The sequence below is a fragment of the Pongo pygmaeus genome, chromosome 8, assembly GCF_028885625.2.
Source record: "Pongo pygmaeus isolate AG05252 chromosome 8, NHGRI_mPonPyg2-v2.0_pri, whole genome shotgun sequence".
Classification (NCBI taxonomy): domain Eukaryota; kingdom Metazoa; phylum Chordata; class Mammalia; order Primates; family Hominidae; genus Pongo; species Pongo pygmaeus.
This window is the reverse complement of record NC_072381.2, coordinates 107196783-107224773: the sequence shown is the minus strand read 5'-3', so window position 1 is coordinate 107224773 and position 27991 is coordinate 107196783. Positions and strand designations below refer to the sequence as shown.

The 27991-nt window shown below is 39.7% G+C and overlaps 1 protein-coding gene across 5 annotated transcripts in view; it reads left to right on the top strand.

The window, feature by feature from the left end:
* The window catches only part of ARMH3 (armadillo like helical domain containing 3), a 217218-nt gene that overhangs the window by 117660 nt on the left and 71567 nt on the right, over positions 1 to 27991 (top strand). For all 5 annotated transcript variants that reach the window (XM_063670173.1, XM_054436739.2, XM_063670172.1 and 2 more), the window contains one exon: positions 5196 to 5271. In XM_063670173.1, coding sequence (XP_063526243.1) covers positions 5196 to 5271 — 76 coding nt within the window. The remainder of the gene's footprint in view (positions 1 to 5195; positions 5272 to 27991) is intronic.

Sequence of the window (27991 nt, the reverse complement as noted above, 5' to 3'; positions counted from 1 at the left end):
GTGAGTGTTTCTTCAAGTTTTGACTTCCCTCTATAATCTGTCTGCTTTTGTTTAATTTTCAGAGCCCTCAGATAATTACTTTTCATGTTTTGTCTAGAGTTTTTAGCTGTAATCAGCAGGAGATAGAGGCTTTAGTGGGCTTACTCTGCCATGCTGGAAGTAGAACACCATTTTTTAAAAAGATATTTTTGTTTAATATAAAATTTTTCATTCATTACTTTAAAAATCTCATTTGATTATTTTCTGGCATACATAGTTGCTAGTAAGAGGTCCGTTGTTTTCATCTTTGTTTCTCTGTGCATAATATCTTTGTTTTTCTCTGAATGCTTATTTTTTTTTGAGATGGAGTCTCATTCTGTCCCCCAGACTGGAGCGCAGTAGTGCCATCTGGGCTCACTGCAACCTCTGTCTCCCGGGTTCAAGCGATTCTTGTGCCTCAGCCTCCCGAGTAGCTGAGATTACAGGTGTGCACCACCATGCTCGGCTAATTTTTGTATTTTTAGTAGAGATGGGGTTTCGCCATGTTGGCCAGGCTGGTCTCGAACTCCTGACCTCAGGTGATCCACCCGCCTCGGCCTCCCAAAGTACTGGGATTACAAGCATGAGCTACCATGCCTGACCTCTGAATGCTTTTAATATTTTCTCTTTATCATTGGTTTTCAACAATATGATTATCACATGCCTTGGCATGGTTTTCTTTATGTTTATTTTGCTTGGGGTTCTTAGAACTTTTTGAATCTGTACATTTCTAGTTTTCATCAAATGTGGAAATGTTTTGGCTATAATTTCTTCAAATATTTTTTGACACTGCTCTTCTGTTCTCAGTTTGGACTCTGTCTCTCTCTCTGTCTCTCTCTCTCTCTATATATATATATAGGCTCAAGCAATCCTTCTGCCTTAGCCTCCCAAAGTGCTGAGATTATAGGCGTTAGCCACTGTGCTTAGCCGTGGGTTTCTTTTTTAATATTTCCATTTCTTTCCTCATCATTTTCAAATTTTCCTCAGTCTTCCTGAATATATTGAACGTATTTCTAATAGATTTTTTTTTTTTTTTTGAGATGGAGTCTTGCTCTGTCGCCCAGTCTTGAGTGCAGTGGTGGGGTCTCGGCTCACTGCAAGGTCCGCCTCCCAGGTTCATGCCATTCTCCTGCCTCAGCCTCCCGAGTAACTGGGACTACAGGTGCCCACCACCACACCTGGCTAATTTTTTGTATTTTTAGTAGAGACGGGGTTTCACCGTGTTAGCCAGGATGGTCTTGATCTCCTGACCTCATGATCCACCCACCTTGGCCTCTCAAAGTGCTGGGATTACAGGCGTGAGCCACCGCGCCCAGCCTCTAATTGCTATTTTATGGTCCTTGTCTTCTCCTTCCATTGTCTTTCTTCACGTCTAGGTCTGTTTCTACTGACTGATTTTCCCTCTGCTTATGCTTCATATATTTTTTTGTTTCTTATGGTTCATATGTTTTTGTTTCTTTGCATGCCTGGTTATTTTTGTTATTAGAATTTAGAAATTGTGATTTTTATGATGTGGATGCTGGATTTTGTTATGTTTCTTTTGTGTAACATTGAACTTTATTCTGGAATGTGATTATGTTATGTGGAATCAGTTGGATCTTTTCAGGGTTTGCTTTTAAGGGTTGAGGGTAGATCAAGAGCAACCTTGAATGTAGGCTAATTTGTCCCATTACAAATGCAGTACCCATTTACAGAACCTGCCTGATAATCCATGTGTTACTAGGTCTTTCCACTCTTGCTGGTGGAAACATAAGTTATTTTCTTTGTGGAGCGTGCCATGAGCTCCTCAGTTTCTTCTCCTTTCCAGTGGTTCTTTACCCTCATCCTTGGGCAGTTTCTTCTTCCATATGCATAGATCAGTGTCTGCAAGAGATGTAAGGGATCTCCAGAGCTGTCTGTCAAACTCCCTCCTTGGCCAGCTTTCTGCCCCACATCCTCTAGATGTCTTGGCCTCTCCAAATGCTGATCTCTGTGTCTACAACTTGGCAAGACTTCTGGCTTCTGTTTAGATTCCTCTTCCCAGCCCTGCAATGTGGGAACTTTTCTGCAGGGCAGTTGTAGGGTTCACCTTGTTTTCCTCCTTTTAGGGGATCACAATTCTATACTGCTTGTTTTCCAATGTCTGACAACCATTGTTTCATATGTTTTGTCCAGGTTTCTGTTGTGTAAGGTAGGAGGGTAAGTTATGTCTTATTACTGCATCTTGGCTAGAAGAGGAAAGACTTTTTTTTTTTTTTTTTTTTTTTTTTGAGATGGAGTCTTGCTCTGTTGCCTAGGCTGGAGTGCAGTGGTGCAATCTCGGTTCACTGCAACCTGTGCCTCCGGGGTTAAAGCAATTCTCCTGCCTCAGCTTCCTGAGTAGCTGGGACTACTGGCACGTGCCACGGCACCCAGCTAATTTTTTTTTGTATCTTTAGTAGAGATGGGGTTTCACCATGTTGGCTGGGCTGGTCTTGAATGCCTGACCTCAAGTGATCCACCCGCTTCAGTCTCCCAAAGTGCTGGGATTACAGGCGTGAGCCACTGTGCCCGGCTCACTAAGACATTTTTGATAAAGGCACACACTTAATCTCCTGTTTGGCTGCAGTGAAGCCCACTGTATGGGAAGGACCTCCACAGAAGCTACCCAGAACCGTAAATGACATTATGTTTTAAGCTGTCTTTTCTTATTTTTAAAATCAAAGGTAATTACCAATACTAAAGAAAAAACATAGAAAATATTTTAAATCTTATAATTCCTTGGTTCTAGTACTACCACTGTTTTCACTGTTGTATATTAACCCACATGCATGCATAGTTTCACAGAGTTGTAATCATGATATCCTTCTAGCTTGTGTTTTTTAACATACAATTCTTTTTTTTGTAATTTTCATGTTTCTTTTTAAATGGCTGCATATTATTTTTGTGTACCATAATTTACTACATAAATGATGGCTTTAGTTTGAGGCTTTTAGGGAATTTTGAAATAATTTTGTGTTTCAATTTGGTAGCTTAGAAAAGAATGTAAAAACCAATGGCGTTTCCAAAGGAAATGTAGTGATGAGGTCATCTGGGTGCCTGTTCAGTAAGGAACAGAGCTGACAGGATATTACAGAGAAGTAGTCCATGGACAGAGTTCAATACCTCTGTGAAAATGTGAGGAGGCAAAATTCAGCTCCATTTCATAAATGTCTAGGTTCTACCATCAGAGAACTTGTGATTTTGTGGGGGATCTGGTGAAAAACCAATGCATCTAAATAAATTTCATAATTGAGGTATAATAATAATAAAATTAAAAAAATAAATTTCACAATTGAGTTGAACAATAAATGTATGGCTTCCTGAAACAGTTTTGTTCATTACATGAATAAATTCGCACATGCACTCAGTGAAACCTGAGTTCAGACTGTAGAGCTCTAACTTGGAACTATACCAAATTCCCTTGCACTAAATCTTATAAATTAAAAAAGCAGCACTGTTGATGTGTTTTATTAAGCCTTCTGTCTTCTTTTTCATTAAATTGCATGAATTTATAAACGTGAGACATTGCTGGAACAGATGTAGAGCAGCCAGATGAGCTTTCTTTCCCCCATCACAGCCACAGGCCCTCCCTCTGATAGAGCTTCTGCTACAGCTCTTCAGAATCTTGGGTCAGGCGTACATAGTGATGGTACTCAGCTATGAAGGTCATATACAGATTGGTCACACATTTCTTAATGTTAGTGAGGCCCTACTTTTTTTCTTTTGGGAAAGTCTCAGGTACATTCATTCATTCATTTGGGAGGCAGTCTGTTGAAATTAATAATAGCTAAAACTTATTTACTGTGTGGCAGGCACTAATCTAAGAGCTTTATATATAACAATTCTTTCATATAGGTATTGCTGTTATTCTCTAGTAGGTGGCAGGGGCTGGACTTGGACCCTGACCATTGGCTTCAGAGATCTTGTACTTACTTCTCTACATAAATGTAGGCTCTTGAGTCATTTCCCTCCAGGTTTAAATTCCAGCTCCATTACTTACAACTTGTGTGAATGACTGCAGTCAGTTACCGTACTTGTCTCCTCTGAGTCTTGGTTTTCCTCGTCTGTATGCTACATTACATGTAACCTACGTTGGTCCAGTGCCTGGCACATAGTAAACTCTCCACATATTTAGCTCTTATTAATTAGCCATTCATTAAAACATACACTTAGAGTGCCTACCATGTGCTTGCTCTTTCAAGGAGCACTTGTGCTGTTTTGTCTCTTTTCTAAAACGGCATGTGTGGCTCTGAAGATCATAGCTGATAGAGGATATATTCAGGTCTATATTTCTATTATCTTTCCTCTCTGTGTGAGTTTGGAAAAGGGAGAGAATTTGGTCACACAAGGGAAGAACATTCTTGTAGATTCATTTTGCAGGTCACACAGTTAAGTCAGAGGAGCAAAAAAAGGTTAATCTGTTCTCACTCATAGGTGGGAATTGAAAAATGAGAACACTTCGACACAGGGTGGGGAACATCACACACTGGGACCTGTTGTGGGGTGGAGGGAGGGGGGAGGGATAGCATTAGGAGATATACCTAATGTAAATGACGAGTTAATGGGTACAGCACACCAACATGGCACATGTATACATATGTAACAAACCTGCACGTTGTGCACATGTACCCTAGAACTTAAAGTATAATTAAAAAAAAAAAAAGGTTAATCCTTGATTGACACATGACCATCCTCTATGTGGATGTGTCCTGTTTGACTGAGTTTATATGTTAAGGAGTTTATGCATATACATAGAGCAGGAAGGCACATCAACTAAGCCAGCCAGTTCCGCTAAATCAGCCCCCACCATTAGGGAAATGATAGATATGGCAACCAGGTTACCCTCACATCACCACCCCAGTGCAGATTGTAAATGCATGCAAAAATTAAGTTATGGAACCCTGTTAGCAGAGGGGAGGGAAAACCTAAGGCAGAGAAGGAGTAGAGTATTTTGATAGAAAGTGAAAAGAAGTTAGAGAAAAAACTCAAGTGAAAATAGTTGAGAGAATTCTATAAGCCCTTGTATTTTTATCTAAGCTGAGGATGTTTTTAACAGAAGATTGGCACAGGCTTTGTTTGGTTATTCTGAGAGTGCCATTCTGAGATGTGTCTTCATTCCTTATGTTTGTGTTTTATGCCGGGGGTTTGACAGATCTGTGTTCTTTCCTTCTTTGCAGTCCTGAGGCTTTCTACCAATGCAGGCCAGTGGAAGGAAGCAGCTAGCAAGGTGACCCATGCATTGGTTAATATCAGGTAAGGAATGAGAAGTATCTCTTGCAGAGTTCCTTGGCTCTTCCTGAGGTTTATTGTACCTTTCTAAGTAGAGTGTGTTGAACACTACTACTATTTTAAGCCTTGATGTCTGTAGGAGTGGAAGAAAAATTGTCGTACTTGATCAAGAAAAGCAGGAGTACATGAGGCTTTTATTTTATCATATTGAAACAGCTCAAAGTGCTGGCTGTTCTGTGAATTTTTTTACTGAGAGATGGTTACAAGCCCTTTTCAGGCATGCTAGTTGCCAGAGTGTTCTCTATGTATAGGTCATCTGAAAGCTTTTCTCCAAAGATTTTCAGCTTTTCTCCATGACTTCAGTGAATGATTCATGGAGATCTAGAATGTTGACCTTTTACTTTACGTGACTGTTTCTATTTATGGTAAACAGAGGCAAATGGAGTCCATGGGGCTGAGTCATTTTAGGTTGCTTATGAAACAGCAAGGCAATTACAGAGTGCTGTATGTATTGGATAAAGTTGTGTCAGGCATGGAGTTGGTCAGGGTCTTGAGGAGGCACCACCCATGCACAGGTGTGAGCTGTTGGTAAATGGAGAAGAGAAAGTGTGTTCACCATTGGGAAACCTAAATTCGACTTTTCTTCTGTTCGTTGCTCCCTTTGTGCCTGATTTTTCATTTTCTCAACAGTTATTACACTGTTCTTATAAACAATTGAAAAATTAACATTGAGTAAAAGAGGCAAACCCAACAGATGGGGAACTTGATTTAGCTCCAGATGTAAGCCTTGCCAGACATTCCTGGTAATAGTAATGCACATTTTACAACTTGGTATAGATTCTAATGTGTAACAAAGCTGGTCTGTGATTTTTTTCCTATATCTTTTCTTTCTTTTTATTTAAAGGTAAAATGTCCTGTCCCTGCGGTGATTTACTACCCTGTTTGGCACATCTGGGCATAAAAGAAGTGTGAAATGTGTGTGTTAAGAGGGCTGGGATGAGGGAGCATGGGGTGAGATGTGCTAACAAGATTGCAGTGAAGGTTGGTCTGCCTTACCTGTCACCAGAGTCATTTTGCATCAAACACAATTTTATAAATCTCACAAATAAATGCATTATTTGCACCTAGCAAATAATCCAGATACTGTGGTGAGGCCTTACGATAAATGCGATTTTCTGTAAGAATCAGGAATTACAGACTGCCTTCTCCCAAATATCCGTTTATGACCCAAGGGCAGCATGACAAATGTGGGTGTTTGAATGAAGCACCAGGTCACCAGGTTCTGGGCTAGGGTATGAAATACATATGGGTATAATTTATGTTGTGTTGACTCATTCATGCATTTATGTAGGCCTTTCAGGCAGCTCCTTTTCATCTGGGGCCTGTTTCCTTGATCACATTCCTTTATACTTGCCTGATCTTCTACTTTTCCTTTCGGTGGTTTCTGGCTTGGCTGCTGTCTCTGTTCTTCCCAAGGGCCATCAAGCAGCTGATTTAAGCTTTTGACCTCTCCTTTTTCCGACAGCTAAGAAAGGACTGGGCTGAGCCTTGTACCATGTAACCTCTTTCTTCTCTTTGCATGACTGTCAGGCATATACCTTCATTTTCATTACTTAAATTTCTCTGATGAACTTGCTGCAATAATCACATCATTTTTACTGTTGCTAATAACCGGACTCAGTATACATCTAAAGTAGCAAAAAGATCCAGTCATGGACAGGCTCAGTGGCTCACGCCTGTAATCCTGGCCCTTTGGGAGGCAGAGGCGGGAGGATCACCTGAGCCCAGGAGTTCAAGACCAGCCTGGCCAACATAGTGAGACCCTGTCTCTAAAAAACAAAATAAAAAAAGATTAGCTGGGCATGATGGCACATGCCTGTAGTCTCAGCTACTCAGGATCCTGAGGTGGGAGGATCATTTGAGCTCAGGAGGTCAGGTTGAGGCTGCAGTGAGCCAAGATCATGCCACTGCACTCCAGCCTGGGTAACAGTGAGACCCTGTCTCAAAACAAACAAATCAGTTTTCTCAAGAGATTATTGGAAAGAAGCGTTTGAATGTCACCACAGTAAGGCCAGATCAGGGAAAAATACAGGTAGTACTAAGCCTGCAAATGTTTACCCTTTTTTTTTTTTCTGACATCTATTCTCACTTATTAAATGCCAGACTTTGTGCTACTCTTTCTTATACTACCTTCTTTAATCTTCAAACTCTATAGGGTGTATTATGTACTTTTTAAAATATACTTTTTCCCAGTGAGGAAACTGAGTCTTAAAGATGTTGTATATTGTGGAAGGCCCCATATTTGTTCCTTGGCAAAGCTGAGAATTAATAATAGGTCTTCTTCTTCTTCTTCTTCTTCTTTTTTTTTTTTTTTTTTTTTTTTTTTGGAGACAGGGTCTGACTCTGTCGCCCAGGCTGGAGTGCAGTGGCGCAATTTCTGCTCACTGCAGCCTCCGCTTCCCGGGCTCAAGCAGTCTTCCCACCTCAGCCTCCCAAGTAGGTGGGACTATAGGCACGTGCCACCAGACCTGGCTAATTTTTGTATTTTTTTGTAGAGGTGTGGCTTCACCATGTTGTCCAGGCTGGTCTCAAACTCCTGAGCTCAAATGATCCACCTGCCTCGGCTTCCCAAAGTGCTGGGATTACAGGTGTGAGCCACCATGCCCAATCTAATCATAGGTCTTCTAAGTCCAAGTTCAGTGGTGCTCTTTCTTGCAAACCATAATGCCTCCTTCTGTAAAGCTGCATTGAAGACTAACATGGAGGGTTAAACAGAAAACTCACCATGATGTATTGAAAGGAATATGGAAATTTTAGTTGGAAAAACTTATTTTTTTCTTTTGTCTCTACCACTTATTGTGTGACCTTAAGCAAGTTACTTAGCTTCTGTGGGCCTCTATCCACCATCTATAAAGTGGGAGTGATGGTGATAGCAACTATTTCACCAGGTAGTGGTTGTGAGAATTATATAATGTAATGCATATGAAAGCTCCTAGTGAACTATAAAATACTGCTTATTTCACTTGTGTCTTCAAGGTTCATTCCTGTTGTAGCATGTGTCAGAATTCCCTTCCTTTTTAGGGTGAATAATCTTCCTCTGTCTGTATATATCACATTTTACTTATCCATTCAACTGTTGATGGACACTTGAGTTGCTTCTACTTTTTGGTTATTATAAATAATGCTGCTATGAACATGGGTATACAGATACCTGTTTGAGACCCCACTTTCACTTTTTGGGGACATATCCCCAGAGGAAGAATTGCTGTGTCATATGATAATTCTGTATTTAATTTTTTGAGAAATTGCCATAGTTTTTTTTTTTTTTTTTTAGGTTTAGCGTTTTGACCCTTCCTTAGAGTGTTTCCTAAGTACATCTTCATTTTTCCTTTCTGTTTTTTTTGTTGTTGTTGTTGTTTTTGAGACGGAGTCTCACTCTGTTGCCCAGGCTGGAGTGCAGTGGCGTGATCTCTACTCACTGCAATCTCTGCCTCTTAGGTTCAAGTGATTCTCCTGCCTCAGCCTCCTGAGTAGCTGGGATTACAGGCACGCACCACTATTCCCAATTTTTGTATTTTTAGTAGAGATGGGGTTTCACCATGTTGGCCAGGCTGGTCTCGAACTCCTGACCTCGTGATCCACCCACCTCGGCCTCCCAAAGTGCTGGGATTACAGGCATGAGCCACCGCACCTGGCCAATTTTTCTTTTCTATAACAGTTAAGATATTACCTTAACCTTGAAAGATGTTTTGCTTTCCTTGGTAGGGAGAACTTGATAGCTTTGAATGAGGGCAGTCCAGGGAGTTTTCTTTTCTCAGTCAGTATTCTCTTAGCAGAGAGCAAAAAATAGTATGACTTGGAAGTAAGTACTCCAGTGAACCAATGGTAATGAGTGCTGCCTTAGGTTCCTTTGCCTTTCGCTAATAGCTTGTGTTATATACCCATGACACTACTTTCTGTGGTTTAGAAAACCAGAACCTGTGTCAGAAAATCTGACCTGTGGTTATCCAGGAATACTGTGGGATATTTAACACCAAGTTGATGATCAAGGATAGAGATATAAACACTTAGCAGTAAAATTCTGATGTTGTGCAGCATTTGCTTCTGCTGTTTATAAAAGGTATTTGTGTTGATCCCACATCTGAAAAGGATTTTTAAGGCAGAGTGAACAAACTCTTAGCCACCTCTTCTGTAGTATGTTCTTTATAACCATGAGAAGGGCTTGGGTTGCATGTGAAGTCCTCAGACACCAAACAGCTGTGAGGCCTTACAGACTAGTTTGCCAGTTGACGATAGCTCCAAATTATGTCTTTGAGATCTGGAATGCAGTGCATCTAATGACTACTGTAAGGTAGTGTCTCCCTAGCAGGTGAAAGGCAGCAGGAAGGCTGTAGACCTTTCTGTTCTAAGAATACTTAGTTTAGATTGTGACAGTGAAAGTTAAAAGTACTTCGACACACTTGGAGCATAAATTTGCTCAAGTGTCAGTCTTTTTGCTTTTCCCTTGTCTTTCATGGCTTAGTCATGCTAGTTCTTTAACTGTCAAAGTTATTTGTTTTTAAACAATTTGCCTCTCCCCGTTTGATCCTTCAGTGAGATTCTTAAAATGCAGCTGCTTAGAAACTGCTGTGTTTATTGGAACACAAACAGGGCCCTGTATGTTTTCTTCTCTATAGGAGAGTTGTGTCATTGCTTTGCTATACAAAAAAAAATATATATATATGTATATATATGTATATATGGATATATGTGTATATATGTATATATGTATATATATGTGTGTATATATATGTATATATGTGTGTGTGTGTATATATATATGTGTGTGTATATATATATATATGTATATATATATATTGCTCCACCTTTGAGATTCCACTTGTTGGTGTAATTGTTGCTTCAGCTGCTTCCACAGATCTAATGGTTCACAAAGGAGTACTTTGAGAGGCCAGTGCAGGGCTGCTTGGTGAACTGCAGCACAGTAAAGGAGTCTTGGTTTAGGAAATTCAGATATTGTAATTAAACAGTAAGATTTTTAGTTGGGGGCTGCTGTGTTTTAGAGGAGTGTGACTTTAGTATCTAAAACCCGTCCTAAACTTATCTTGAAATTTGGGAACTTTTGTCTGAAGACTTATATGATAAATATTTCCTGCCAACACTTGGCAGGCAATCCCAGTGAGGTCTTGTACTTTAGGAAGATGTCTGCTATTAACCTTATTAGTCAAAAGAGAGAAAGATAGTAAACTAAAATCTGACCTTCATCTAACCAAACAACTTTCAGGGTAAGTAATTTGAGGCCCTTAATGAATCTCTTCAAATTAAAATTTTAATGCTTTTCACTTAATGAGCATTTTATTAGGACCAAGTTCAAAATCCTGTTCTCTCATTGCTCACAGAAAGAAATAGTGACTGAATCACACTGCAAGTAGGTGATTCTCCTGATCTGTAATTTTCTTAAGTGGATAAGTTTTAACTATGGTTAATGTATTAACTTTTTTCTTTATTTGGAATGCCTTAAGCTGACATTCAGTATTTCTTCAAGAATGACTTTTCAGACATTGTTATGATTAGTGACAAGCCTGGGGTTTGGAATGAGAATTTAGTGTATTTCTTTTAAATCTCTTAATTATTCACCTAGCGAGTTTGCTTCTTGTCTTCCTGTTCACTTCATGGTCTTTTTGTTCCAGTGCCAAAGTGGTCCCCTCACCCACCCTTCTTACTTGCTTATGTAGCTGTTTTCTTTCACCCGAAAAAACACTCTTCCCCTCATACATGGGTGCGCACATGTGCGCGCACATAGACACACACACACATGGTTAAGTGTACACTGCTGGGGAGGCTGAGGAACAAGAATAGCTTTCAGCAGCCTCTGAGATAATGGGGTTATTGAGTATAACATCCTTTGGAATAGGCTGTGTACAGAATTCTGAATGTCACAGGAAATAAGCCTTCAAGCAGTAATCACTGTAGATAGCAAAGTTAGGGTTAGGAAGGGATGTGAGGTCTCGTCTAGCCAAAATCTCCCCAACTTCCTTTGCCCACTCACCTGTTTGGGCTAAAATCTTTGCTGCATTGCTATAGTTCACTTAGCAAAATGGATACCAATGAGAGAGAAGCAGTTTCATGCCCAGGCACTTCAGCTGAAGGATGCAACTTAGTCTAGTGAAAAGTAAATGTGGACTAAATTGATTAATGATAGAAGCAGAGCCATTGGGCTGTTGACTCTTGAATAGCAGGGAGTACATGAACATAACCTTCTATTCTGCAGTTGTCTGCTCTGAGGTGGCAGGTAGGCTCAGATTATCTCCACTGAGTTAGAATTTATCAGTCATGACTTTTTTTTCCTGTTAATCAGACCCTGCTGATCTCCCATTAGAGAAAATGAAAAGCATTATGCAGATTAAAACAAAGCACCAAAATGAAGCTGGTATAATATTGTTTACCCAATGACTGGGAGCATTACATATCATTGTAATGGTTGCTGTTCCCTAATCTCTTAAGACTACAGCTAGAATTGAAAAACCAAATATTGAATCCCATGTGGTTAATCATCTGTTTTACCTTAGTTTGGTTTATGCTGCAAAATGAAGTTTTACAATAGGTCATAGCTGGACTTGGTGAACTGCAGTGCAGTAAAGAAGTCTTAGTTTAGGAGATTCAGACATTCATAATTAAATATTAAGATTTTTAGCTGGAGGCTGCTATGTTTTAGATGAGTGTGTCTATAGCATCTAAACCCCCTCCTAAACTTATCCTGAAATTTTCTTAGAGTCTTTTTCTACGTTTGCCCTATTTTTTTTTTTTTACTTATGATAAAAATACACATAACATAAAATTTACCATTTTAACGATTTTTTTTTTTTAATTGAGATAGAGTCTTGCTCTGTCGCCCAGGCTGGAGTGCAATGGTGCAATCTCAGCTCACTGCAAGCTCCGCCTCCTGGGTTCACGCCATTCTCCTGCCTCAGCCTTCCAAGTAGCTGGGACTACAGGTGCCCGCCACCACGCCAGGCTAATTTTTTGTATTTTTAGTAGAGATGGGGTTTCACCGTGTTAGCCAGGATGGTCTCGATCTCCTGACCTCATAATCCACCTGCCTCAGTCTCCCAAAGTGCTGGGATTACAGGCGTGAGCCACCGCGCCCGGCCCATTTTAACCATTTTTAAGTGTACAGTTTAGTGGTAAGTACATTCACATTGTTGCACAACCATCACCAACATCCATCTCCAGGGCTACTTCTTTTTCTTCAACTGAAACTCTGTACCCATTAAATACAAACTCCCTATTCCCTCTTTCTCCCAGCCTCTGGCTATTATCATTCTGTTTTCTGTTTCTATGAATTTGACTATTTTAGGAACTTTATATAAGAGGAATTACAAAATATTTGTCCTTTGTGACTGGATTATTTTGCCTAATATAATATTCTCAAGGTTTGTCCATGTTGTAGCATGTAGCAGAATTTCCTTTTTAAGGATGAATAATATTGCATTGTATGAATATATCACATTTTGTTTCTCCATTTTCATGTCAACAGACACTTGGGTTGCTTCCACCTTCTAGCTATTGTGACTAATGCTAGTGTGAACATGAGTGTATGTAAATCTCTTTGAGACTTTGCTTTCATTTCTTTTGGGTATGTACCCAGAAGTGTTACTGCTGAATCATATGGTAATTCTCTGTATAACATTTTGAGTAACTGTCACTCAAAGTGGCTGCACCATGTTACTTTCCAATTTCTTCACATTCTTCCCAACACTTGTTTTCTGTTTCTATTTTTGTTTTTTGCTCTGCCTCTCTCCGTTTTCTGTTTTTTGGTTACTAGCCATCCCAGCGGGTGTGAAGTGGTATTGCATAGTGATTTTAATTTCATTTTTTTAATAACTAGTGATGTTGAGCATCTTTTTATATGCTTATTGGCCATTTGTATATCTTCTTTGGAGAAATGTCTATTGAAGTCTTCTGCTCATTTTTTATTGGAGTTTTTTGGTGTTGTTGAGTTTTAGGAGTTCTTTATATATTCTAGATATTAATTCATTATCAGGTATATGATGCACAGATATTTTCTCCCATTCCATGGGTTGCCTTTCATTTCATTGACGGTGTCCTTTGATGCACAAGTTTTTAATTTTGATGAAATTTAACTTAGCTATTTTTTCGCTTGTTGCTTATGTTTTTGTTATCACATCCAAGAAATCATTGCCAAATCCAGTGTCATCAGGTTTTCTCCCATGTTTTCTTCTAAGAGTTTTATGTTGTTTTAGCCCTTACATTTAGGTCCTTGATCCTTTTTTGTTTTTTGAGGTAGGGTCTTGCTACATTGCCCAGGCTAATCTTGAACTCCTGGGCTCCTGCCTCAGCCTCCCTAGTAGCAAGGACTACGGGTATACACCACTACACCCAGCTTCCTTTGATCCATTTTGAGTGAATTTTTATATATGATATAAAGTAAGCATCCAGGTTCATTTTTGGGCACATGGATATCCAGTTTCCCTAATGACCACTGCTTTTTTTTTTTTTTTTTTTTTTTTTTGACAGTTTTGTTCTTGTTGCCCAGGCTGGAGTGCAATGGTGCAGTCTCAGCTCACTGCAACCTCCACCTCTTGGGTTCAAGCGATTCTCCTGCCTCAGCCTCCCGAGTAGCCAGGATTATTGGTGCCCGCCACCACACCTGCCTAATTTTTTTGTATTTTTAGTAGAGACAGGGTTTCACCATGTTGGCCAGGCTGGTCTTGAACTACTGACCCTCAGATGTGAGCCTCGGCCTCCCAAAGTGTTGGGATTACAGGCGTGAGCCATTGCACCCGGCTCCCACTGCTTTTCTGAGATAACTACAGCTCAGATTTCTTGAGTCAGGCTGAATTTGGAACTTAACTGTGATTAGAGATAGAAATGGAGCCTCTCCCATTTTTTCCTACATATTTCCATTCCTTTTTGTTTTTTAGGTTTGCTCATTCCTCTGCTGTTTAAGAGATAGCATAATGTAGTGGTTAAGAGTAGGGACTCTAGAGTCAGGTTGTCTGAGTTTGAGTCCTTGCTGTACCATTACTTTGGACAAGTTATTTAACCATTCTTTCCTTGAGTTTTCTCAGCTATAAAGTGAGGATAACAATGGACCTATGTCATTATTGAGATTATTAAATGACAATATATATAAAGCATGTAGAATAGTGCCTGGCACATATTCAGTGCTATATACATGTTTATTATTATTATTTTTAAAAATTTGTTGTCCTGATTGTGCAAGTCTGGGAATCTTATCAGCCCCTTCCATACCCAACTTTGTTCAGTCCTTTTTCCGTACTCTTGTGGGCTTAGTAGGAACCAGAGACACAAAATGATATTTATTTACAAGCTGACATCAGGGGCAATACTGGAACCTAGGCTGTCAGCCTGAGCCTTTGCATCATTGATGGGAAAATAGTTTGGGTGGGAAGAGTTTGTGTTTTCTATCACTTTCAGTCCTTTGAGGAGATGTCTGACCATGCAACCTTGGCTATATCATTGTGGTAAAAGAATGTCTCCAAAATGAATACACATATACCTGAGAGGCTATTAACCAACATGTTCTTATCTGGTTGGCAGGATTATAGGTGGTTTTATAGGTTGGTGCAAAAGTAATGGCAAAACCACAATTACTTTTGCACCAACCTAATAAGGTTTCTTTCTTGTATTTTAATTTATTAAAACATTTAGCTGTGAACTGTTTTTGTAGATACTCTTTATCAGGTTGAAGAAAGTCCTTTGTGTTCTTAGTTTGTTGGGTGTTTTTATCATCAAAGGGTGTTGGATTTTGTCAAATGCTTTTTCTGCTTCTTTTGAAACGATTTTGTGGTTTCTATTTCTTTTTCTATTGATAAAACGTACTACATTAATTGATTTTCAGATGTTAAACCTTGCATTCCTGGGATAAATCCTACTTGGTCACGGTGTATAATTTTTATATTTTGCAGGACTCAGTTTGCTAGTACAGGATGAGCATCTCAAATCTGAAAATCTGAAATCTGAAATGCTTTAAAATCTGAAACTTTTTGAGCACCAACATGATGCTTAAGGGAAATGCTCATTGGAACAATTTATGTTTCAGATTTCTGGATTAGGGATGCTCAACTAGTAAGTATAATGCAAATATCCAAAATTAAAAAAAAAATCTGAAACCTAAAACTCCTCTGGTCCCAAGCATGTTGGGTAAGGGATATTCAGCCTATGTTTTATGTCCATATGCAATATCTGCAGACCAAAGAGGTATTGCCATCTCATTTTTTGTTCCTCTGATCCTTCTTTACTGCTTTCTTTTGCATTAAGTGAATATTTTCTAAAAAGCGTTTTTATTGCTTTAATTTTTTTTCACTATTTTTTTGCGTTATTTCTTTAGTGCTTGCTCTAGGGCTTACCGTACATATCTTAATTTATCAGAATTAGCTTCAGATTTATACTAAATTAATTCCAGTGAAACATAGAAATGTTACTCCTATGCAACTCTAAATAACATACACACACAACACCCACTTCAATAAACTTTATTTGCAGAGGACACTCTTTCCTGAGAAAGTGAGGACTCACTAGAAACAGGACTCTAATTTTGTCCACTTTATCATTTCTGGAGCAAGGACTAGATGATAGTGGGGAAAAAGTCTGTATTTAGATTTTAGATACATACATTTCCTTTGTGGGAGATTTTCTCACATGTAGGTGTTAAACACAGCATTTTAGATCCTGCTTTATTCCTTGGTGAGCTAATAGCCCACAGCTATTTCTTTTCCTGTACTCAAAATGTGAGCAGTCAGTGCTCATTGGCTCTTAAGGTCTGCATATTGAGCTTTATAACAAAGTACAAGTACAAAAGTAACAGGAATAATAGGGGAAGAATTGTTTTGGGGGTATATAATTTTGAAAGGACACAGTACTTAGATAATATAGTCAAAGAAGGAGTTGTTAGATGTGTTCCTTTATGTCTGGAGTCTTTAGAACTAAAGTCTAGTTCCTTTATGGTTTGTAGAAGACATTTTTGTACTGTGCTCTGTCTTTTTAAAAATTTATTTTATTGGCCAGGTGTGGTGGCTCATGCCTATAATCCCAGCACTTTGGGAGGCTGAGGCTGGTGGATCACCTGAGGTCAAGAGTTCGAGACCAGCCTGGCCAACATGATGAAACCCTGTCTCTACTAAAAATACGAAAATTAGCCGGGCATGGTGGTGGGTGCTTGTAATCCCAGCTCCTCGGGAGGCTGAGGCAGGAGAATGGCTTGAACCCGGGAGATGGAGGTTGCAGTGAGCCGAGATCCCACCATTGCACTCCAGCCTGGGCAACAAGAGCGAAACTCTGCCTCAAACAAAAACAAAAACAAGCAACAACAACAACAACAACAAAATATCTTATTGTATTGTATTTTTTGTTTGTTTGTTTTACTTTTAGAGACAAGGCCTCTCTCTGTTGCCCAGGCTGGAGTGCAGTGGCATAATCATAGCTCATTGCAGCCTCAAACTCTGGGGCTCAAGTGATCCTCCCACCTTAGCCTTCCAAGTACCTGGGACCATAAGCATTTGCCACTGTGCCTGGCTTGTGCCCTGTCTTTTGTACCTCATTTTCTCCCACTAAGATAGGGCCTGCCGATTGTGGCCTGTTTTTATTGGCTCAAATTAGGAACTAATTCTAGAATATTGCTCCCAGGAGAAAAGGAGTCAATCTTGAGCTCAGCCCTCTGTGGTGAATCAAGCTACCGGACTATGAAAAAGATCTCTTTAGTGGTTCCAGGTGCATTCTCTGAGAGTATCATTTGAAGCCTTGTAGATATGGGGCCTCACCCTGTGTGAAGTCCCAGATTTTATAAGAACGTGAACAGCCAACCTGAGGAACCTTATAAGAACCTTTCATTATATTTGTGAGTTAGTTGGGAGAGATCTTGTATGTATCTGGTGACCTTACTTTAACTATTGTTTTGGCAAATGATTAAACATTCCTTTTTGTTGGTTAACTACACTGACATTTTCTCTTTCTTATTTTATTTTATTTTTGAGACAGTCTTGCTCTGTTGCCCAGGCAGGAGTGCAGTGACGCAATCTTGGCTCACTGCGACCTCTGCCTCACAGGCTCAAGTGATTCTCATGCCTCAGCCTCCCGAGTAGCTGAGGTCACAGGGATGCGCCACCACACCGGCTAGTTTTTTGTATTGTTGGTAGAGATGGGGTTTCACTATGTTGGCCAGGCTGGTCTTGAACTCCTGACCTCAAGTGACCCACCTGCCCTGGCCTTCCAAAGTGCTGGGATTACAGGTGTGAGCCACTGCATCCAGCTCTTCTTTTTCTTTTTCTTTTTGTAGTGACAGGATCTCACTATGTTGCCCAGCCAGGTTGGTCTTGAACTCCTGGGCTCAAGCAGTCCTCCTGCCTCAGCCTACCAAAGTGCTGGGATTATAGGCTGAAACTTAGTGTTCATCCTCTTTCTTAATGAATTATGCCAAATACTTACTTGAGCCTTTTGGAGGTGGCTGGGAAGGACTGCCTATGTGACTAAGACAGTGATAATGGAGTAGCTGCTTCCTGATGTCTAGCGGTAACTCAGAGTATGGACCTTGAGGTAAATTTAAAGGGCTGTGTTCTGAGCAGACAGTTACAGATGAAATTGCCAAGAACATTGGAGAAGAAATGGATGATTGGCAGTTTGCTCCAGAATATTATAGCTCTTAGTCCCAGGTAGGTAAGTAAATGGCCCCCTGATGGCAGGAGAGCACATTCTCTCCTTTCTCTTTAGGTCCACAGTCTCACTTTATTATTTCTGTAAATATGTATTTAAACAGCAAAGGCCTTGGGTTTGCACTTGTGCCATTAGTAATTGATTGGATCTCCTACCTATAATTTTATAGTATGATAAATTAACTTTAATTTTTAGTCTTAGCTTTAACTTTTTATGGGTGTCTGAAATGAGCCATCTGACATATGTCCTTTATTCTGCTAAGCTTTTAATTAGCAGCACCTACCATATGCTATTCCCAATTGCTTTAGGTAAGCATCAAAATTATGGGAAGAGAGAGATTGAGAGGGAGAGAGTGAATGAGAGGCAGTATAGAAGAAAGGTATTTCCAGTGGACTCATTCTATAATGGGGTCACAGGGATGAGAAGGGGCTAGAGTCTATATATCAATCCAAACCCTATCATTCCCAGGCGTTTGTTCTTTCCCGGCCAGCTCTCCCGAGCCTCTGGCTCTCTGGAGATGGGCTGCTTTGGCTGGCATAACTATCCCTGATCCTTTAGAGTTGTGCTACTCCCTAATTATTATTAATTCCAAGGTGGGAAAAAAAATTTTGTTTTCACCTGAGAGAAGGTTTATTTTTTTCCCCAAAGGAACTCTTCCTAGGAAATGTAGCCATTGAATTATAAAATACTGGCTACTAGTTATATCTTTTATAAGGTCTAGCCACAAAGTGTATAAATAGGCATAGTTTAGGTCCCTGATTCCTTTCTCTTTTCCATTCTATATCTAGGGTACTTAAAAAATAAATTATTCTAAAACCATGTGCAGTTTTTCATCTTATCCCTTATTTTTCCCTCTCCACATATCTTTCCCAAATGTTAGAGTAGAGCTCTGGCCATATAACTCAGATATTCAATCAGTCTAAGTTCTCATGTTTGGCTGCATGTGGTGGTTCACACTTATAATCCCAGCACTTTGGGAGGCTGAGGCAAGAGGATCACTTGAAGCCAGGAGTTTAGCCTGGACAACATACAAAAAATAAAAAAATAATTAGCTGGACATGGTAGCACATGCCTGTAGTCTCAGCTATTCTGGAGGCTGAGGCAGGAGGATTACTTGGGCCCAGGAGTTCGAGGCTGCAGTGAGTTATGATCACACCACTGTACTCCAGCCTGGGCGACAGAGTGAGACCTTGTCTCCAAAAAATAAAATAAAATAATAAAAAATAAATTATCAGGTTTATATCAGAATGGCTAAGGTACCAGAGCTCGTCTTTTCTATTGGGCCTTGCCCCTGCAGGTTAGTAGTCCCTGGATCACAGAACCTTAAACACTGAAAGAACCTAAGAGGCCATCTATGTCAGTCTCCTTCCCAAAGCATAAATCTCATTTGTTGGAGATATATTCAGCTTCTGTTTGAATACTTAGAGAAATAGTGCTTAATACTTTAGGTTCCAGACCATTCTTTTTTTTTTTTTTTTTGAGAGGGAGTCTTGCTTTGTTGCCCAGGCTGGAATGCAGTAGCACAATCTCGGCTCACTGCAACCTCCGCCTCCTGAGTTCAGGCAATTCCCCTGCCTCAGCCTCCCTGGGTAGCTGGGATTACAGGCACCTGCCACCATGCCCAGCTAATTTTTTGCATTTTTAGTAGAGACGGGGTTTCACCGTGTTGGCCAGGCTGGTCTCGAACTCCTGTCCTCAGGTAATCTGCCCGCCTTGAACTTCCAAAGTGCTGGGATTACAGGCTGAGCCACGGCCAGCAGCCCATTCATTCTTTTAAATGATGAGTATCTCATATGTCGCAGTCTTTCTCTTTATAACCTGAACCTGTTGATTCCATTTCTACCTTTAGTTACAACACTAAAAAATTTACCCTGTCTTCTAAATGTTAACTTCTTCAAAGGAGTAACATGTGTACTACTGCTGAACATTCTTTCTCTCTCAGCTATTCTTCATATGCTATGGTTTCAAAATCTCTGACATACTATGATTGTCCTTTGGACATATTCTTAATTCTTAATTTATCTCCTAAAATATGGTGTTAGGGTCAGCCTTATACCAAATAAGCATTCAGTGAATGTTTCCTGCATTGAGTGACATCTAGAACTGGACCTAGATATGTAGCTCAGATTATAAGGAGACTATTTATACGCATGATATGGACATGTTTTATTTGCAGCCTCCAATTGCATTATGTTATTCAGCAGCTGAATCACATTGTTGGTTCATAGCAAACTTGAGTCCCACTAAAACCTTCAAATCTGCTTAAAGTGACCTGCCTTCAAGCTAGTTCTCTCCCATCCTATATTTGTTCAGTTGATAGTGGTATTTTGTTTTGGTTTGTGTGGTGCTGCTTTTCATTTTATTTATGATTATTATTTTGTTTTGTTTTGTTTTTTGAGACAGAGTCTCTCTCTATTGCCAGGCCAGAGTGCAGTGGCATGATCTCAGCTCACTGCAACCTCCGCCTCCGAAGTTCAAGCAGTCCTCTCGCCTCAGCCTCCCAAGTAGCTGGGACTACATGTGCATGCCACCACACCCAGCTAATTTTTGTATTTTTAGTAGAGATGGAGTTTCACCATGTTGGCCATGATGGTCTTGAACTTCTGACCTCAGGTGATCCGCCCACCTTGGCCTTCCAAAGTGTTGGGATTACAGGCATGAGCCACTGCTCCTGGCCATATTTTATTTTATTTTAATGCTACTTGCTTATTATTAAAAAAATGTAAGCAGGCTGGGTGTGGTGGCTCACGCCCATAATCCCAACACTTTGGGAGGCCGAGGCGGGCAGATCACAAGGTCAGGAGATCGAGACCGTCCTGGCTAACACAGTGAAACCCCGTCTCTACTAAAAAAAAAAAAAAGCCAGGCGTGGTGGCGGGCACCTGTAGTCCCAGCTACTTGGGAGGCTGAGGCAGGAGAATGGCATGAACCTGGGAGGCAGAGCTTGCAGTGAGCTGAGATCGCGCCACTGCACTCCAGCCTGGGCGACAGAGCAAGACTGTCTCAAAAAAAAAAAAAAAAAAAAAAAAAAAAAAAGCAATGCAGAAAAGCACAAAGACCAAAGTAAAATAAAATTATCTAAAATCTCACCCTTCAAGATAACTACTATTGTTATTTTGGTGAATCTCCCCTCTGAACATCTACAGTTCACTTTTTTCTTTTTAAACTAAACTATATGCAACACTTTATTTTTGTTAAATGTATGTTGTTGGTTTCAGCCCATCATTCTAGCTTCTCAGGATATTTTTCGAATCCTGATTATGTCATTCTGTGTATTGGTTATCTTTTGCAGCTTTGTATCATCAGCACATTTAATAAATACGCCTTCTAAATCTTTATCCAGATGCTTTGATCTATTCCTGACTCTGCTACTGATTTGGTGGATAATTTGGGACTAATCTCTCCCCTTTCTGGGCTTTGGCCTGCTGTTATATGAAATGGCCTCGAAGACTGAAAAAATTCCTTAAGAATCAACTGCAAAGCTCTTTGTGAAGAATGAATTTGTGAAGAAATCTGTGGGTGGGGGAATCATCAGGGCTAGACTAGAAAAATAAGACTCTTTTATGGAAAAATCAGGGATGACAACCTTCACAGGGTGGTTTAAATCTTCCTATAGCCTCTACTCTCCCAAAACTGCAGCAGAGGGATTCACCATTTGGATAATTTAAAAAAATAAAATAAGATTGTAGCAAGCATTAGTTCTTTTGTTGAGAAATTAGACCATAACAAGTAAAGGGCAGTAAAGACATTTTTGGAGTGAGAGTAGGTGGGAGAACTTTACTGAGAAAGAAGATGCTCTTCACTGTTTTCTCTTTTAATTAGTAGTAAGCTTGGGGATTACAATACAGGCTCTTCTGAGTTGGGGTCCTTAGGGAGGGAAAGTGCAACTCACTGCTGCTTGCAAGTTCTCCCCTGAACAAGCCTTGCTAGTGCATGCATTTCTCTGCGTTCTTAAAGAAGGTGTGATAACCTGAAACTGAAACTGAGGCAGCATTTTAAGCAGGCAATTAATGACATGGTAAGATTTTTTAGCTCCAGTAGATTAATTGTTAAATGAATTGTGTCTGCATTTTACTGTCATTTTACTGTGCTATCAGCCTAATTATAAATATAGTGTTACATAGTGGAAGATAATAATAAGCAGAATTATGCACTCAGTGATCAGATTTCAGGAATTTCTAACACTGAGGAAAAGATTTTCTTCTTAAACTGTCTCTTGCTGTTCTTTTTATGTAGGTTTTGATTAATTTTACCTCGATTATACATTTCTCCCTGGAGTCCAGATATTGTGCATGCTCTAGCAAAGTGGGCTCCTGTTGTAAGAGGTTTCATGAGAGTTTTTTTTCTAATTGATTTCTATATAATTTCTTTTAAAACCACTAACATGTGAGTGGGATGTCAAACATGGAGTGTACTAATGCATTTTCACTACCCAGTGTACCGAAGGACATTAATTTCTCTCTCATTAGACACCATTTTCATATGATGAAAATTCTCAATCTCAAGGAAGCTTCAAAGACAGTTGGTTCCCATTGGTCTCCCCTCACATGCATTCATCTTGGTGACACATCTGAAAAGGCAACAGGAGTAGCTATCTGTAGTTGGATCTCATTTCTGACCAGTTTTGAATGTACTTCATCTTTCTTGTGGGATAATTTACTAGATGGGATTCAGATAGGGATGGATTAAAATCTGTTCCTTTTACCCAGTTAATCTGAACTAATTTCCTACTTATGCAAAAAAATGAACTATTTGATAAATTCTATCAATGAATATATATAATAAAACTTGACATAGAATGAATATAGATGAACCACTCACCTTAAGAAATAGAAGGGGCTGGGCACGATGGCTGTATTACACTTGTAATCTCAGCACTTTGGGAGGCCAAGGCAAGAGGATCACTTGAACTCAGGAGTCTGAGACCAGCCTGGGCAACATAGCAAGACTTTGTTTCTACTAAAAATAATTTTTAAAAAATTAGCTGGGTATAGTGGTATGCACCTGTAATAGTCCCAGCTACTCTGGAGGCCGAGGTGGGAAGATTACTTGAGCCCAGGAGATCGAGGCTGCAATGAGGTATGATTGTGCCACTGCACTCCAGCCTGGGTGACAGAGTAAGACTCTTTCTCAGAAAAACAAAAAAGGAATAGAATGTTACCAACTCACTGAAACTCAAATCTTTATTTCTTTTTAATTGAGATACTGATATATGGTAAAATATTAAAAATCGTAGAAGGTGTGTAACTGAACACCTTTTTAAAATTGATGTATAATATTTATATGTATTTGTAGGGTACATGTGGTATTTGGTTACATGCATAGACCGTATAATGACCAAGTCAGGGTATCTTGGGTGTCCATCATCACCTCGAGCATTTATCATTTCTGTGTTGGGAACAGTTCAAGTCCTCTCTTCTAGCTATTTTAAAATATATAGTACATTGTTGGTAACTGTAGTCACCCTACTCTGCTATTGAACATTAGAAGGTATTCCTTCTATCTAATTATATGTTATATCCATTAACGAACCTCTCTTTATCCACTCTATCTGCACCCCTGCCTTCCCAGCCAGCCTCTGGTGTCATTCTACTCTGTACCTTCATGAGGTGAACTTTTTAGCTACTACGTATGAGTGAGAACATGCGAAATTTGTCTTTCTGTGCCTGGCTTATTTCACTTAACATAATGACCTCCTTTTCCATCTGTATTGTTGCAAATGACTTGATTTTATTCCTTTTTATGGCCAAATAGTATTCCATCATGTGTATATACCACATTTTCTTTATCCATTTGTCCATTCATAGACACTTAGGTTGATTCCATATCTTTGCTGTTGTGAATAGCTGCAGTAAACATAAGAGTGCAGGTATCTCTTTGATATACTGATTTATTTTCCTTTGGATAAATACCCAGTAGCGGTATTCTAAACAGCTTTTTATATATGTATACCACCTATGTAAATCACCATCCAGATCAGGACATAGAACCCCAGAAAGTTCACCCTAGAAAGTTCCCTCATGACCCTTCTTTTCCAGTCAGTAGTCCCTTTCCCCAGAACTATGCCCTCTCCTGATTTCTGTCACCATAAATTAGTTGTACCTGTTCTGGAACTACATATGAACAGAGTCATATAGTGTGCCTTCTTTTGTATCTGACTTCTTTCACTCAATATCAGGTTTTTGAGATTCATCTACTTTGTGGTATATATCAGTAGTTCAATCCTTTTAAAAAATGTTTTAAGATTTTAAATTGAGGTAAGAAATATAAAATTTGCCATCCTAATGATTTGTAAGTTTGGTAGCATTAAGTATATTGACATTGTTGTGCAACAGATCTCTAGAACTTTTTCATCTTGCAAAACTGAAATTGTGCTGATTAAACAACTCCCCATTTTCCCCTTCCCCAGCCCCTGCCAACCACCTTTCTACTTTGAGTCTCTATAAATTTAACTATTTTAGATACCTTATAGTGGAATCATAGTGTATATATCTTTTTGTGACTGGCTTATTTTGCTTAGCATAATATCCTCAGGGTTCATCCATGTTGTAGCATGTGTCAGAATTTCCTTCCTTTTCAAGGCTGAATAATGTTCCGTTGTATGTATATACCACATTTTGTTTATCCAGTTATCTGTTGGTGACACTTGGGTTGCTTCTACCTTTTGGCTACTGTGAATGATACTGCTCTGAACATTGCTTGTGCCAAGTATCTAGTAGTTAGTTCCTTTTTATTGTTGAGCAGTATTTTATTATTGCATAACTGTACCACGGTTTATTTATTGTTCATATTTCTTTTTCACTTGGATTCTCATAGTCTCTGATCTCACCTATCATCTTGCCTGCCTCTTTCTCTGTCTTGTTTTTCTCTCTGTGCTTGTCCCCTCGCTGGCCCCCCTCATCACCACAGAAAAACATTTAAGCTCTGTAGGGTAGCCTACATTGCCATTCTTCATCTTATTTCTAGAATCTCTGTCCTTATCTGTCACCTCACTGCAGCTATGCCAGACCACCTGGAGTTCTCTGGACAAAACAGAGACACTTAGAATTCTCTGGACAAACTGTTTTATAGTCCAGGCCTTTTGGATATACCATTCCTCCCTGCCTAGAATGTCCTTTCCCAACTTGTCCACTCACCTCCTGAAATAGTGCATTTTGAGCATCACCTCATCCTTAGAGCCAGGCCTGGCCACACTACAGCAGCAACTATCTACTTATCTGTTGTCCTCTTGACTAGGCTGTGAGCACTTTGAAGGCAGGCAGCATCCATGTCTCACTCATCTTAGTAACACATTGACTCTTTCTTGAAAATAGATAAACAAACATAGAGTTCCTTTCTCTTAGAGAAGTGAGGATTTAGGATATTGGTTGGGCCTGATCTAGGATTACCTGGGAGTAATGGTACTTCAGTTAGTGGGCTGATGGAGGGAGCCAACAAGGGCAATTCAGAGACAGAAGCTCAGAGAAACACTGAACAAAAATGCCAGGCGGACTCTCCAGAAGAGAAATTGACTGAAGGGCCAGGCAGAGGATAAGAATCTAGGTCAAGCCAGTGGTACAGCCCAGAAATACTAGAGTAAAAGGTTTGAAGGAAAAAGGTAAGGGTTAAAATCTAGAAGAAATGCTCTGGGATAAATAGGATATCTGCAACAGTATTTCTTAAATAGTGAGTAGAGACAAGGTGGAGTGTGAAAAGCACAACTCTCCCGGTACAGTTTAGTAAGTATTGAATGTTTCGTGGGATCTAGCATTGGAGATCAAGCAGGTCAGTAAAGAACAAACCACTGTGCCGCAGCCACCAGAAGCCTGGAACTTTGCCATGTGCTTCAGCCTACAGGGGTATGCTAAGAAGAGAAGCAAAGCCCTCTAAGAACAGCACAGAGAGAAATAAAGTCAGCGAGAGATGGGACTATTAAGGGAAAGGCTTATAAAGTGCTGTGAGCTTCCTTGGCAAAGAAAGGGCTGTTCATCTAGTCTCGAATGTAGCCAAGCAGAGAGGGAGCTGGGAAGAAGGAGATATGAAGATAGCCTTAGCTAATGTGTGTCACTCTGCCTTTGAATGACCATTCAAAAGATCAGCCTGTTGGTGTTCTTCAAACTGGTGAGGCTGTTGGGGGCTCAAGGAAAATGGGTCATTGTTTAAGACAAAAAGAAAGGAAGGGAGGAAGAGAAGGAGAGAAGAAAGGGAGGGAAGGAGGGAACAGAGGAATTTCTTTGAGTTAAATCTCACTGCATTGATATGCCCCCTCCCCCTTTTTGCTTGTTCTGAAAGACCAAAAGCTCTGTTTTCTTCTGCTGAGGGTCCTCCCTTTGGGGTTTTGGTAATATCTGTGATCTGTAATTGTTACTCTTAATACTAAATATTTTCACAAGTCATTTATTAATTATCTATAGATTTGACTAAACTGACCTAGATTTAGATTTAGGTTAAGCCTTCCATGCCTAGTGCCACAAACCTCTGCCCCACAAACCTGAGCTCTTTGAGTGCTGCAGGACTATAACTTGTTTTGAAAAGCTGAATGTTCTTTTTCATCAGAAATCAGTGTTCTACTAAGCCTGACAATTCATTGTCTCCTAGACAATTTTGAGTTGGGATAACAAATTAGAGTTAGGAATACATTACAAATGATAAATGTGACTTCCTTAAAGGGAAATCCATTTGTTTTGCTTAGTGTTTCTGTGATTAATTACTTGCCAGATTAAATTGCTCCATAAAAATGCATAGTATTTTATTTGATTGCTCTTCATGGTGATTAATTAGGCCATACTGTTGCTTCGTATGTTAATTATACTGACATTTTTTTCTGTTCTCTAGTTTAATTAATATAGCATGTATTTGAATGACTGTTTTCAGGATGGGATACTATCTGTTTTAGGGGTAAGAAAATCCAAACTTGCTTACAGACTGATGTTAGGGAATTAACACTTCCAGTTTTCTAAGTGGCCAAATTTTTTGCCATGATAGGCAAAAAGTAGACTAACTATGAATGAGTTGGGGAAAGCTCTGTTTGGTTTCCCTATAGTTATTAAAGATAATATACTGGATGGCCAGGCGCGGTGGCTTACGCCTGTAATCCCAGCGCTTTGGGAGGCCGAGGGCAGCGGATCACTTAAGGTCAGGAGTTTGAGACCAGCCTGGCCAACATGGCAAAACCCCGTCTCTACTAAAAATACAAAAGTCAGCTGGGTGTGGTGGTGCACACCTGTAGTCCCAGCTACTTGGGAGACTGAAGCAGGAGAATCGCCTGAAGCCGGGAGGTGCAGGTTGCAGTGAGCCGAGACCACTGCACTCCAGCCTGGGCCACAGAGCAAGACTCTGCCTAAAACAAACAAACAAACAAAAAACCCTATAATATACTGGAGATTCTTGGCTCAATTGAAAATTGATTATTAAGAACATAGAGAAGAAGCTGTTGTTGCAAAATGAACTGCAAAACGATTGTAAACCTAAATGCCAGTGTGGGGGCTGGGGTGGTTGGGAAAGATTGTTATTTCCTGGGATGCTGTAGGATGCTGATGAGGAAGTCAGGCATATTTAGCATTTTTATTAATGAACTAGGGCTGAAAGTAAACAAAATATTAATGAAGTTTGTAAGTGATACTGATTGGGAGGTGTTTCCTATACCCGGGAGGGCAGAGAAATGATATTGATGGACCAGAAAGAGAAGCATCACAGAAAATAACCCAGCTATTCCTTTGGGAAATTGCATATCTGCTAAATAGAAATAGCGTAGATAGAGTCAGGCAGATATTTTCCAAAGTAGACCTTCCAGCAATCCACTCCTAAATGTTTACCCAAGTGAAATAAAAACTTGAATTGGACAAATGTTTATAGTGGCTTTATTTATACACTGTCAAAACTGTAGACAACCCAAATGTCTCTCAACGGCGGAACAGATAAACTATGGTACATCTATATAATGAAATACTATTCTACAGTAAAAAGGAATGAACTACTGATACATGCAACAACCCGGATTAATTCAGTTGCATTATGCAGTATGAAACTATCCAGATCCAAAAGATTACATGCTGTATGATTCCATTTATATGAC